General features: G+C 35.2%; 1 protein-coding gene across 2 annotated transcripts in view; it reads left to right on the plus strand.

Moving 5' to 3' along the window:
* Positions 1 to 14,870, plus strand: part of Wdr7 (WD repeat domain 7) — a 293,177-nt gene that overhangs the window by 82,607 nt on the left and 195,700 nt on the right. The window contains exons 17-19 of one of the 2 annotated variants that reach the window (XM_031365861.1): positions 7,031 to 7,126; positions 9,475 to 9,593; positions 11,358 to 11,481. In XM_031365861.1, the coding sequence (XP_031221721.1) occupies positions 7,031 to 7,126; positions 9,475 to 9,593; positions 11,358 to 11,481 (339 nt within the window). The remainder of the gene's footprint in view (positions 1 to 7,030; positions 7,127 to 9,474; positions 9,594 to 11,357; positions 11,482 to 14,870) is intronic. The other variant, XM_031365862.1, reaches the window with a different exon arrangement.

Genomic DNA, 14,870 nt, shown 5'->3' on the forward strand with positions numbered 1-14,870 from the left:
TTTTATTTTCGAGACAGGGTTTCTCTGTGTAGCCCTGGCTGTCCTGGAGTTCACTCTGTAGACCAGGCTGGCCTTGAACTCAGAGATCCACCTGCCTTCTGAGTACTGAGATTAAGAGTTTTTAATTATTCTTATTATCAACTACACTTTCTTGCCTCTAAATTTTCATGCTTGATTATCATGGAAAATGCTTAAATTTGTCAGATAGGATACTGGATTCATTAGTTACCAGCTTCTTCCATGGAGCAATCACTGTAGCAACGACTTATAAAAACTCAGTGAGCAAGATAACAATCCCTAGCTTTTTATCTTCTACAAAAAATTAAAGTAACAAGCCAATATTTTAAAAAACTGGCAATAGATAGATAGGTAGGTAGGTAGATAGATAGAGTCCTCTAAGCCAGAGAATGAGGGAGAAATAATTCATTACACTGAAAGATGAAATTATATGAAAAGTTGTTAAACTTCCCATGTCAACAACACTTACCAGGTGCTTAATATACATTCCAAATATTGAGCTAAACATATGAAAACACAAAATCAGACAAAGCCTAAGAGGTTTTGTTTTAATTATTCTTATTATCAACTATACTTTCCTGCCTCTAAATTTTCATGCTTGATTATCATGGAAAATGCTTAAATTTGTCAGATAAGATACTGGATATTGTCACTAAATAACAGGGAGGACAATGTCCCAATTTAATTGCCAGTTTTTTAAAATATTGGCTTGTTACTTTAATTTTTTGTAGAAGATAAAAAGCTAGGGATTGTTATCTTGCTCACTGAGTTTTTATAAGTCGTTGCTACAGTGGTTGCTCCATGGAAGAAGCTGGTAACTAATGAATCCATGTGTATCCTCTTTCTGCTTCTAGAGTAAATACTTCAGTAACTAGGTACTGTGGATATAAGAACAGTAAGTTCCTGGCTTTCCAGGACTGCTTATCCCTGATGGAGACAACATAGATGAGTGTAGTTCATAATCATGCTTTAATAGATTTATTTGTGTTTCAAGTAGAGTTTGAGTGTCTTGTGGCTCTTAGGCTTTGTCTGAATTTTGTGTTTATATGTTTAGCTCAATATTTGGAATGTATATTAAGCACCTGGTAAGTGTTGTTGACATGGGAAGTTTTAACAATTTTTCATATAATTTCATCTTTCAGTGTAATGAATTATTTCTCCCTCATTCTCTGGCTTAGAGGACTCTATCTATCTATCTATATCTATCTATCTATCTATCTATCTATCTATCTATCTATCTATCTATCTATCTATCTATCTAAAAATCTGTATTACTATTTATTTACACGGACACGTGTGTATATCTGTATATGTACATGTGCCAAAGGTTAGGGCATCCTCTGGAGCTGGAGTTATACACAGTTATAAACTGCCTGTTGTGGGTGCTGGGGATTGAACTTGGGGCATCCACAGGAACAATACAGATTCCCAACCGCTGAGCCATTTCTTTAGCCCCTGCTTATTGATTTTTGGTGTTAGTAATGAAAATGTTTTAAAGTAGATTTTCTTTTAAGTCTCTGGCTATAGTTACAGTTCAAGAAAAGTCACTGTTATATATGACTTTACTTCAGTTCTGATATGAACTAGTGATGATTCAAAGATTAAGTAATAATACTTTATTTTTAAGAATATTCTTGCTGGGCAGTGGTGGTGCATGCCTTTAATCCCAGCACTTGGGAGGCAGAGGCAGGTGGATTTCTGAGTTCGAGGCCAGCCTGGTCTACAGAGTGAGTTCCAGGACAGCCAGGGCTACACAGAGAAACCCTGTCTAGAAAAACAAACAAACAAGAAAAGAATATTCTTAATTTATTTTTATTTTATATGTGTGAATTTTTGCCTGAATCTATGTAGATGAACGACACAGGTGCCTAGTGTCCCCAGAGGCTAGAAGAGGGTGCTGGATCCTCTGTGAGCCAGCATGAGGCTGCTGAGAAGTGAACATAGTGTCTTAGGCAAGAGCAGCAGGTGATTTTAAGCACAGAACCATTGCTCCAGCACCACTCATATAGTTTTCAAGCATCATGAGCTGCTTTATATGTTGCCTTAATATACCTGCCTTTCATCAAAGTGGGATTGTTAATTCTTTCTGAAACAGTAGATCCATAATTCTTTCTGCTGTCTGTATGCTTGTACACCCAGCTCACATTAGTTATTTAATTCTCTCATAGAGGTTTTTTTTTTCTTCTTGGCTTAATGGTGTTTGACAGTTCAGTTATCCATTGCTTCCTAGTTTGTTTCTCAGTATCTAAGTAAACATGTCTAGATGATAAATAAGTATATTACTGAAGTAGAGTTTTCCAAGACCACTACAGGGACTTATTTATGATCTGCAGGGTATCCAGAAACAGTAAATTTCATAAGTCTACCAAAAAAAAAAAAACCCTCCAGATTTGTATAAGTAGCTATTTGTAGTAGTTATGCTTGCTTCAGCAAACATGTAGTGTATTTGAAATGACCATAGCTGCTGTGGACTCAAGACCACAGCTTTCATCTTAACGGGAGTAAGAGCTAGTCTTAGGGCGATTGCCCAGGAACATGATTTCGGTTACCTCAGATGTCTTGTTCCAGGAGAGAAACAGTTTTATAGTTTTACAGAACAAAGTAAGCCATAATAATTCAGGACAAGTTTAGAATGCACTGCTGAGTCATTGGGGTGATGACTCTGGCAAGACAGGACAGGTTTTTCTATAGCTCCAAGATACTATCTGATGACAGCCTCAGCTTCTGGTGTCAGAAGCCAGTGGGATGCTGAGTTAATAGATTCCTACGTGTTAGTTCAGACAAAGAAATGGTCAAGCCATGTGTGGTCCAGAGGGCTAGAAGTGGGCAGGAGGAGGCAACCAGCCTGTAGACTGTAGCTTCCTCACAGTACTGCTCTTCTAATGAGACAAGAAGTCTCTGCAAACTCAGCTTCAAAAAATTAATTAGCTAATTAATTATTTTGTTGAGAATAGATATTTTATACAATATTTTCTTATCATAGTAATTTCCACTTCCCCAACATCTAGATCTTCCCACCCACCCAAATCTATACCCATTCTCTCTCTCATTAGAAAACAGTCATCCAAATAATAATCAATAAGTAGTAAAAATCAGATAACAATACAAACATTTCAAGCATTTATAGTCTTAAAAAACTAGGTTCTTGTGTACTTATTCTCATGAAGTAATTGAAAGATCTGTGCAGTCAAATTAGAAGAGTAAGCAAGAACAAAATGGCCCAGAGCCTAGCAATCTAGGTCCATTGAGAAGATTAAGGAAGAGTTTGTCTGGACATGGTAACCTAATTTTTCAAGGTGCTAACTACTCAGCAGATTGGGGCAAAGTTGGGAACTTTGTAATTCAATGTTTCTGAATGTGCTACATATCATGCTTGGTGGGACAATGGAGTTAGCAAATGGAAGATCACTGGTCTACCAGAGTTTATGTCTGAGTCCAACAGGAAAATGGTTAATGATCTGCACTAAAATATGTATGCCATACATACATTTATAATAGTTAGGTTAATCAGCATAGTTTTCTATTATCTCTTCTGAATTAGGATATATTAAGTGTGGATTTTTTCATGACAAAAGGCATTAGAAAAGCAATTTAAAGTTTTTGTTTCACACTGCTATAACATTCACAGCAAGTCACTGTATTGTGACGTTTACATGGGGGCCATGAACATGCAGTCTGACTAGTCAAGGGAGATGTTACATTGTCTCATCTGAGTTCTTTGAGAAAGGGTCTCATATGGATCAGGCTGCTTCCAAGTTGCAGTAAAGTCAGGGATGGCCTCCAGCTACTGACCTTCTCCCCCTTGCCTTCCTCCTCATGCTGGGATGACAGACCTAGACCTCCTCTCTTAGGACATTGTTTAGTTGATACTTCAGTTAGATCTTAGGAAAAGAGAAAAGACCCCATTAATGATTTATCTTAAATACTCTGTGGACTTAAAAGATGAATAGAATGCCATTTGTTCAAAGCCTATAAACACACAGACATAAAGGCCAGGGTAAAAGGAAAATGTGGCCTCAAGATTCGGGCACTAAAAGCTAGACCTGGTGCAGAATATCTTCATGGGTAGGTACATGGTGACTGGTGTTTCAGGAATTCCTAATTTCTAAAGTTTTTCTACTTACCTTGTTTTGCTCTCTCCCTCCCCTTTTTCTCCCATTTCCCCCCTCCCCTTCCTTTATCCCTTCCCTTCTTCTCCTCTTTCCCTAGCATTATAATTATCATTACCATTTGAAAGAGCTATTTAGTATTAAATAATTTTATCTTTCCAGTGTTAAGATTTAAAAATCTTTACCTTCTAAAACATTGCATTTATTTTTCTATAGTTTTAGATGTTCTTTTTTTTTTCTTTGTGAAAGTTTAGGTGCTCTTTGGTATATACACTGGAAGGCTGTTAAGAATTAGACCAATATGTAAAGAGCCTTTGCCATTCAAAATATTAATATGTCATGTGCATGTTATTTATATCACAGTAGCAGTAGAGGAAAGATGGAGTTTGGAATCAACCTTGAATGAAAAAAGATCTATTTAAAAAGAGAAAGCATAGGTGTTATGATATTGAAAACCCATGCTTCTGCTCTGTAAGGGAAAGCTGGAGCAAATACCATCATATCTTGTTGCATAAGCTTGCTATAATGATCCATGGGACAATAAACAATTGAGTTCAGAACTGCAATAGTAGTTTCTTAAAGGGCCCTACCTGGCAAAATAATAGAGCTCACATCTCTTTACCCTTCCTTCCGTTCTGTAAGAATGGTGACACAGCACCTATCTACAGTCATCAAACGAGCAGACATGATTTATGCTAGGAATCTTCAATATTCATCCAGAGGACTTTTCTGATTTGTCCTTTATTGCTAAACCTTGAACATTTTACTTTGAATAATATTTTTTTCTTCTAGTTTCTGATTTTGTTTTTACATGTGGGGGCAGTTATGAAAAAAAAGTGATGACAAGAGTTTAATTCTTCAGCGAACTGTAAAAGTATTTCTAGGTTTTGCCATTCTAGGTGTGAGGTAGTATGAGTAAAATATTTTTTTTTATGTTGCTTCAGAGACTTTTAGAGTTTAGTAAATCCAATTTCTAAATCTCTATTTCTTGATTAGTAGCATCCATATGATTTATTAAAGATAAATAAATAAGCACTTATTTCTACTTCCATTAAACACAATTCCACAATTATAATGCCATGAATGTTTTTTTCTCTTTCTGTACGTAGTTGCATTGTGGAATAGCAAGTCCTAGTATGCATACTCAGGCAGCTTTGCCAGCCAGGCTCCTGGTTTTCTCTTTTGAATAGTCATACATTGAGAAAGCATCATGGTTTAATTCTATTTACTTGACATAGCTGATAGTGACCAGTCACTACTGAAATTTCATTTATTTTTTATTTTTTATTCTGATCTTCTCATTCTAGTGTACTTACAGAGTAAGAGTGAAATCAAACGGAATGAACTTGGTGCTTTCTAGGGAATGTGAGACAGGGACCTGTAGTGAAGGGAGGGGTGACAGGGTGGGAGTGTGGCAAGAACGTGCTGTATACATGGGTGAAATTGTCTAAGAACACATTTTGTACAGAAAAGTTTCAGAGCAGAGTGCTCGACACTTTTGGTGGCATGAAATTCAGCCACATAGGCAATCCTATTGTAAGCAATGTCCTTACAAGCTTTTTACATGGGAGGTAAATCTCAGTCATTTAAGCTGAATTAGTAATTAAATATTAAAGAGAAATGAAAAATAAAAGTATTCAGTGGAATATATTAAGTATTTGGTATTCTTTTTAATATTATAGTAGAATTTTTAGATATTGTAACATGCAATTAAATACATAAGTGTAACACAAAATAGTCATAACCATATAATAAATAAAACCCAAGTCTCTCATAATAAGAAAACACTTCAGTTTTCTCTATAAAACCTCCATGGGTGCAACAGGCATGGAACTGGGTCCCATTCTTCTACTGTTCACAGACTTCTCTCAGTTCTGCTGGTCACTTCACACATGCCTGAGTGACATGATGATGCATTCGTGTGAAAATCATAAAAAGTTGCTTCCTGCAGCTGTCTGTCCATAACCAAAGGGCTTCATTGTGTGAAAAGCAAACATCCCGTTCAGCAGACAACGCCTCATCTGCTCAAGAGCCCAAACCCATGGCTGCTCAGGGACAAAAGAGAGGAGAGGGATGAATTTGAAGATGCTTGTGCATGACATATGGTCATTTTTTCATAGGAAGGAAGTGTCAAATGGTGACCCCTAAATATTAACATTGACCTCCAGTTGTAGAATCTGTGTGCTGTAAGGTCCTCTGGCTCTTTCATATGATAATTTAAACTGCAACATTTTCCTGCCTCTACAACTTTCCTGAGTTGGGGAGAGGTTGCTTTGTCCACTGTATATGAATTACAAAATTCATAATCATTTTAGTGCATATATTTTTAAGCTGAATGAAACTATATTAAATTTTTTCTAAGAAGACTTAAATGGAATGCACTGTGTATTTTCTTTACAAGTTGTTATATTTGATAATGAGTTTTTATGTAGGAATAGAGAATCAAAATGCTATTGAGTATTCTTTTGAAATATTTTAAAATAGTTTATGTATATTAGAGAATAAACTTAGAAAAATATGATCAAAATATATAGGCCTCCTAAAAGTTTTCTCTATGATTTATTTTAAAGACTGGGTTACATTTCTGCTAATTCTTAATGTAGTTTTCATTGCTTTGTGGCTATGTTTGTTTACAAGATTTGCTATATTGTGGATTTATAATATCAAAAAGATGGTGGCTTTAAGTGGAAGCTGAACTGCATTGGGATCACTATTCAAAGAGACACCTCATCCTTGCAGTGCTTTCTAACGAGCGCTCCTTTCCAATTAAAACATCATTTTTAGTTATATGTTCACTATACTTTGCTAACTATGTTTTCAGTCTTCACTAATCCTGAGCTTTTTTTCAGAATCTGCTGTACCTCAATTCTTTGCTCTTTATTTCTCCTTGTTTTCTCTGCAAGCTGCGGCACCTGTTGTTTCTGCTCGATCTGATGCTGACCACTCTGGTTCTGCCTCTGCCTCTCCTGCTTTACATACCTGTTTCTTAGTAAATGAAGGTATTCTCTCTCACTTTGGAACACTTCCTTTTCCTCTCTGCTTTGGCCTGATAGACTTACTTTTGGTTTTTATTTTTAATCTGATTTATACATCCATCTGCTTTATTTTGTATGAATCCCATTTTGAAACCTTATTTGCTGACCTCAGTGTCGGGCACCAGGTGTCAAAAGTGTAATGTCCCGCCTGCCTAGAGCATGTGTGCTCTCATCTGGAGGGGTGCTAAGCGAGTGCAGAGATGCTAGTCTGGGTTGTGAGGTTTTTGTTAAAAGTTGAATTGTCACAATGCTTTTTGCCATTTGATTTCTGGCATTAACGATAACAAACGTGTTTTACATGTACTATTAGTGTATGAGGGACAGTATGCTGCCTTTATACCACCATATGTTGTAGCAAAAGATAAGTGTTAATTTGCACTCTCACTTGAAAAGTCTTCAGATTGGTTATATAAGCTGATAGGAACTCATCTTTTCCACTGTTTCTGCTTCAGGCAGAGGCATAGAAATCTATAATTTAAGCCTTTGGAGTCAGTTGGGCTACTATATCCATGTTGTGTAGTTACACAATTGGAAACTATTTTGGAGGATGTGGAATTGAGAATGGACTATTCAGATATTTGCTGCTTAGTCCTCTCTTGGCTCAACCACTGTCTCCCTGTGTTCTCAACATTTACCAGTCTGTGTAAAAAAAGAGAAGGAGCTTTCCAAAGTCTAAAATATAGCTCTAAATGAGTCAGACTCGTCACCAAAGCTAATACTGCAAGGCCGAATGGAATGTTAGGTTGCTAGTGAAGCACAGAGCCCCTGTTACAAGTAGTAAGTACTCCCTAGGAAGAAAATATAGGGGCTTAACATGATAACACATTGTTTGTTTTGTTTCCCTATCAGAGGACTATGCTAAAGCTTGTGTGTGAAGGCTGGATTGGAATAATTAGAATAATATTTGTTGAGCTATTTTAAAAATAGTTATTTGTCAATTTACAATATACTATAAGGCTTTCGTAAGGTTCATCATGTGTGAAAGCTTAGCTAAGTAATTCAGTAAGGCTGTGTCTGTGAGGCATTAAAACTAATCAAGAGATTACTCATGTGAGTAATTTGTGGATATATCCATATATTCATATATGGATATATATATATATTCATATATTCATATTCATATATTCATATATGGATATATCCATGTGTTGTGAAGTTCAAAATGAAATGTATGTCCATCACCTTTATTAATGCAATTACATATTTGTTATCAGTTGATGAGAATTTCCTACTGAATGGATGAATTTTTAAGTCGGTGACTTGTCTCTTTTTAATAATTTAAGAGATCACTTTATAATCCATCATAGTGTTTTGTTACTAATTTAAAAGACTACAGTTTTAATTCTTTTAAAACACAGAACTGATAAAATTCTGTGTTCATAGTATATTATATTGTTCATAGTATATTGTAAATGATAGCAAATGCTTTTTCATCCATTCCTGATTATTTGTCTCTAGATGTTATTCTTGGGAGAAAATGGCACAATACACTGAACTGATAAAGGCCTCATAATTTGAGATGAGGCATTCATTGAACTTATAATACATGATATATATTATATATAATAGACAGTTTTGTACACTTATAAAATAAAGGTGAAATAACTCAATCTGAATGCTAGTATAGTGGTAGTCTTTCTTTCTCTTATAATTAGATTTCATATCAAGAATCAGAAATTTGGAAAAGATAAATTTTCTTTCATTTGGAATCAATGATGTTAAGACTGTAAAATTTGGACTATTAGGTTTTTAACTTTGTGGAATGTCTTCATTTACATTTCCTTAAAATTGGCATTATGCTATTTCAGCTTTGATTGTGACTAAGTTTCTGATTCATTTAGTAAGAGAGATGATTGTACAATCTTAATTAAAGCCTCTGACAAAAAGGGAAGAGAGCCCATTGCCTGGCGTGTTGGCAGCACACAGATGAGAACCTGCGTGGATGTCTGTGTGAATAATGCCCTTTTACACAGCAACAGGTTCACTGTGTAGCTCTCTCACGTGTTTAGTACATCCTTTCCCATCCTCTAATATCTTTATTTTAGAAAAGTGTTTTCTTTGGGAATTTGACAGGACTGTGTGGACAGTTAGTTTTTATTGGTTTTTAAAAACTTAATGCCTTATAGGTCTCTATATAAATGATTTAAAAATATATTTCATGTTATTTTGTATATAATAATATTAAACTAAAATTATTTATAACATATAGATCTTCCCTTTTTGTTTTTGTTAAGTGTACATAAATAAAAGCTTTCTGTTTATTGTAGGATACCAGGATGTCTAATGTACTTGTAATATGTCACCTTTGACAGGCTGGAGCCAGCTAGCTGCCATGCACTGTGTAATGCTGCCTGATCTGCTGGGGCTGGATAAATTTAGGCCTCCTCTTCTAGAGATGCTAGCTCGAAGGTGGCAAGATCGATGCTTGGAGGTAAGGTTGAATGATAAGGAAGATGCAAACATTTCACAAATTCAGTGAAATGTGAATTTTAAGGAAAAGTAACTTTTATCCTCCATGCCTTTAGCACTTACTCATTCCATTCCAGAAAATACGGATTCAAGATTTCCCCACCTTCTCCCTCTGTCTCTATAATAGACAGTAAACGCTCTAGTCTGTTCACGTATTTACTTCTTAAAAATTCACTGAGTATTTCATTAAAAGTTTCACATACTTTCATAGTTACTTCTTAAGTGTTGGTTTCTGTAGAGATCATGCACTCACATGCAAAGACATAGAACCCTTCCGCATGATTGATTATTTGGTACAATCCCTTCCATCAAATTTCCAAGGGAGCAGTCAGAGACCAAATGGAAGATTCTATGTTATAGTAAAACAGGAAAGTCTTCTGAATTATAATAGAGCGGGATTAAATGTCAGTGCCAACTATTATTAACTTGTAACTTGGTAATAATCCTGGATACTTGGCTTATTCTATTTGTATATAGTTTGTAAAGTCGAGATAGTAATGTAATTCTCACCTGAACACATGGGTTACTAGAGGATGTTACTACATGAATGTCAAGGATTACACAAGTGTACACTAATTGGCCATGATGTCACTAAGAGAGAATTTGAAAGGACCTCTGTATGTCTGACCTATGCTGTAGGAAATATCATAATACTTTAAGATATCTGCCTTTTCTGGCCTCTGTTGATTCAGCTCCAAGCAGAACTGAAACGTACTAAAGTTTGTGTAGATTTGAATCGAATAATCTTTTAATTTACTTTAAAAGGCAAGATACTTATACAGAATGTTTTACTCAAACTCTTTTTTAAATGAAGCTGAGTTATCCCTTCAGTTATAAATAGTTCATAAATTGAATAAATTAATTTGTACTTTGCTTAAAAATAGACGACCTTATTTGGGCTCATGTCTGTGGAATTTCTGCTAAACATAACTAAATTTAAACTGCAAAATAAAAAGTTGCATGGCCAATTGGAAGAAAAATTGATATGATTTTGAAAAATGATTTCCTGTATAAAACTGAAAGAGGTTACGCAGGAATCTATTTACCCATTTTGTTTGTGTCTAGATATATGTGAATCATATGGATTTATACCTATTTGATTATATAAAGGATCAATGCTTGAGGCAATGTTGATATGATAAAGTAGATAACAAATATTAAAATGGCTTGGTGAAATGTAAGTTTTAAATCAAGAAATAATTTTTTAGAGCCCTCTGCCATTTCTCTGGCCTGTTGACTCAAACACTATTATTCAGTGAATGGCTTTAACATATTTATTTGTCTGCCCTGATCCCCTTCCCTTAGTTCCAACCAGAACTGTAGTATATAAGGAATTCACTAAATTAGGTTAAGTTTCTATTGGGCATAAGGAAAAACAATTTAATCCTCCCAACATTGATTTTTAACAAGAATAGTTACATGGAAATTTAATAATTGAAAGTGCTGTATTATAAGAATGCTTTAGAAAATCAAGTTTTAAGCATGAAGCTAATTAAATGTCTGTCCGTTAGCTTAAAAATATTTTTGAATGAAAGCGTCTTTGATCATGTGTAAGATGCCAGCATTTAATTATTCCTTAACTAGTTACTTCATTATTGATTGATAGTCTTTCTTATATAAATAAGAAATTTCTGCATTCTCTAATTTTATATCACTATGAATTTTCTGGTTTGTGGACATCACTTTATAGACTGACATGATTCTTTTCTCTCATTGTCTCTGTTAGGTGAGAGAGGCTGCACAGGCTCTGCTTCTAGCAGAACTGAGAAGAATTGAGCAGGCTGGACGGAAGGAGACTATCGACACCTGGGCTCCTTACTTACCTCAATATATGGACCATGTCATATCACGTAAGAGTTCTAGTGCTTTTCTGAAAACCTTGGGAGGGCTCTGTAGAAAGAGTACCAGACCGCCAAGGGCTCATGCTTTGTGAAATGAACACAAATGAGAAGAGGTCCTTAAATCTGGTCTTCTCTACTTGACGCTTGGTAGCTTAGAATATAGCAATTAAAAAGAACAAAATATAACAAATATCAAAATATTCACTAATGATCTGACTCTCTATGAAATTAATTCCCAATAAGGAAAACTATCCCTACCCCATTTTACCCTAACTTTTCCCTCTGCCCGTTGTTTTTTTGGGCTTTTGGGTTCCACATGGTCCATATTGATCTTGTGGTATATATAGAGACCTCTTGCAAGTTAAGATTATATGAATACTTGAAAAACAAAGATCTAGTGAAGTTACATCTGTGTATAAAGGGAAGAGAGAAAATTGGCAGGAGTTATGTCTGATGAGTCTTTCAAATGATATGACTTAAACAAATTAGGAAAATTACTGGATTTTTGGGAACTTTGTAAAAATTATCATTTTTGTCCTCATGATATTAGGTTAACTGTGCTTTGGGGAAAGGTTATGCTTGGCACCATAATTTTTTTTTTCTCTGATAAAAATGTTTGTCCTCAGTTTATTTAAGTCTTTCCTTTTCTAAGAACAAAAAGGTTAATAATTAAAATTTTATTTTGATTTATGTTAGTAACATACTTTCAGTTTTTAACATAAAGTCTTGATTAAAGTTTAAAAAATATATTTTTTTATTTTTTATTAAAAATATTAATTTTTTAATATTAAAATTAAGTGGCCTTGCATTTTACATAATGAAACCCTGGATTTTAACCAGACTTTGTCCACTGTCAGTTGTTCATGTAGAGAAGTGCTTCCCTGATCATATCCATCTTGTGTTGTGATGGTAGCACATGCGCTGTCCAAGAAGCAAATGAGAGTAAGACTGGGAGAAGTTTGTAATTGTTGGAGTGGATTGAGCGCCAGGCCAGCTGTGCTTCCCTGAGATGTAATTGGAATGTGACCTTGGGGACTTTACCAAAGCTTATTGGGCTTCCATCTTTTCAGTTAAAAAGACGATAGGAGGCTTCGTAGAGTTGTAGTAGAATGAGTTGACCCTTGTTAACTGAACAGGTTGGTACCTAGCTCACGGAAAGCATTATTGATTTGCTCAGTAAATAAATACTTGAGAGAAGTCACATATTCACATGACATGACATAACATATTTAAAACGTTTTTCTATTTGAGTACCAGATATTTATGGAGTGAACTTCTAAAACCTTTAAAATAAAACTAAAAAAAATAATAATACCAACAATAATTATAACAGCAACAACAATAGCAAACAACAACAAAATCCAAACCTAGAAACTCAGCAGTTTCAAAGTCTTTCTTTGCTTCCTCTCTGCCATGATGTGAACTGCTCAGCTCTACCATGCCCTCCTTGCCAGGACTGACTGACATCCCTGAAACCATGAACTAATAAACTTTCCTTCCTCCAAGAAATAACAAGTGTTCAATTTAATGTATTAGCCTTAAAATTCTTTTTACACTTTTTTTTATTGGATATTTTCTTTATTTACATTTCAAATGTTATCCCCTTTCCCCGTTTCCCTCCCTCCTGGAAACCCCCTATCACATCCTCCCTCCCCTTCTGTGAGGGTGTTCACATGTATCAAGCCTTCATAGGCCCAAGGACCTCTCCTCCCATTGGTGCATCAAGGCCGTCCTCTGCTACTTGTGCGGCTGGAGCCATGTGTACTCCTTTGTTGGTGACTTTAGTTTAGTAGTAGAGTGATTACTTGTTTTGATCCCCAGCACTGCAAAATAAAACAAAATAAATTAACAAATAAAATAAAATTAAAGTAAGTTTACAGAACATATGGTTAAGAAAGAAAGGAAGGAAGAAAGAAAGAAAGAAAGAAAGAAAGAAAGAAAGAAAGAAAGAGAGAGAGAGAAAAGAAAGGGTAGAATAAAAGCTCATCTACCTTTTGAATATGCGATTAGATAATGTTCCTGATGAGAGCACTCTCCTTAGAAAGTAGATTCTGAGAATCAGCTGTGCCATAATACTCGCTGCACAAAACATCCTCAAGGGTCTGTGGAGGTGGCTTGGCTAGATCACCTTGTCCCGGAGAAGCAGAGATGGGAGAATCGTTGTGCACTAACCAATCAGTGAGCTCCATGTTTAGTGGGAAAGCATGACTGCCCTCAATATAGTGGCACCCCCATATATACATACGCAAATACACACACACACCCTCTCTCTCCATTCATATATGTGTATATACAATATTTATATGTATATATGTGTATATATATGTTATCTATAAATTATGTAGAATATAAATGACAATATGTATCATATATTAATATATAAAATAAATACATTTATGATATATTTTTATATATTTATATATAATGTGTGAAAATACAAGAATGCATAACTATAATTATATATGCATATACAAATATTTATATGTATACATATAATACATATATATGCACACACATAAATAATTTTTAAAATGTTTCACAATTGAGTACAAACTCCATGAGGTTTTTTTTTTAGAGTTTTGAAGGGGAAACTACACAAGAACAAGTCACTACAGATTCTTTTAAGAGGAAAATTGAATTATAAAAAGTTATAAAAACAATCAGAAACATTTTCAAGATATCTTTCTTCGGCGTGAACTCATGCTGTCTCAGAAGGGTGTGGAAAGCAGATGTAAAAGTGGGCAAGTAGAACGAAGACAGCTTCTGAACCCGGCTCAGTGATTGCATATAAAGACGCATGGAAATCATCAAAAGGCTTAGTTTAGAGTTGTATTTGCGACCACATTGGAAAAAGAGACACCATTATCATTAGTATCTGATGCCATTTTATTTTTCTCCTGGAAAGAAGAGAATGGCTTTGCTATAAACTAGACTGAAGGCAGAGGATAGTCATTGACTATCCACCAAGCAGCTGTATACATGCCTGTGTAGTGAGGGTCTGCCAATGGGCCCAGGGAGGGTGACTACACAGGATGGGATGACCATCACTATTTGCAAACTTTCTCTGTATGAGGCATTTGCTAAGCACTTGCAAGGTCTGTTCTTTTTACTGTAACCACCATTATAACCAGGTAGTGTAGATACTATTATTGGTCTCTGTATTTTGTTTTCTTTCACCTGAAATAATAGGCTATGGGCACTGAAAAATTGTCTGAAGGTCCTTCAGACACTTAAGTGACTGCTAGATTCTAAAACTCATTTTTCTTACTCTTTGTTTATTCTATCTGGCTCACTCCAGCTTCTTTAGATCTTAACTGAGGGCAGATATGTAAGAATAAATAGAGTAGACCCTGGGGTTGCCTGGAACTACTATAAAATGGAGTCTATCCCAGTCACGT

The sequence above is a fragment of the Mastomys coucha genome, unplaced genomic scaffold (genome assembly GCF_008632895.1).
Source record: "Mastomys coucha isolate ucsf_1 unplaced genomic scaffold, UCSF_Mcou_1 pScaffold13, whole genome shotgun sequence".
In the NCBI taxonomy this organism is placed as follows: Eukaryota; Metazoa; Chordata; class Mammalia; order Rodentia; family Muridae; genus Mastomys; species Mastomys coucha.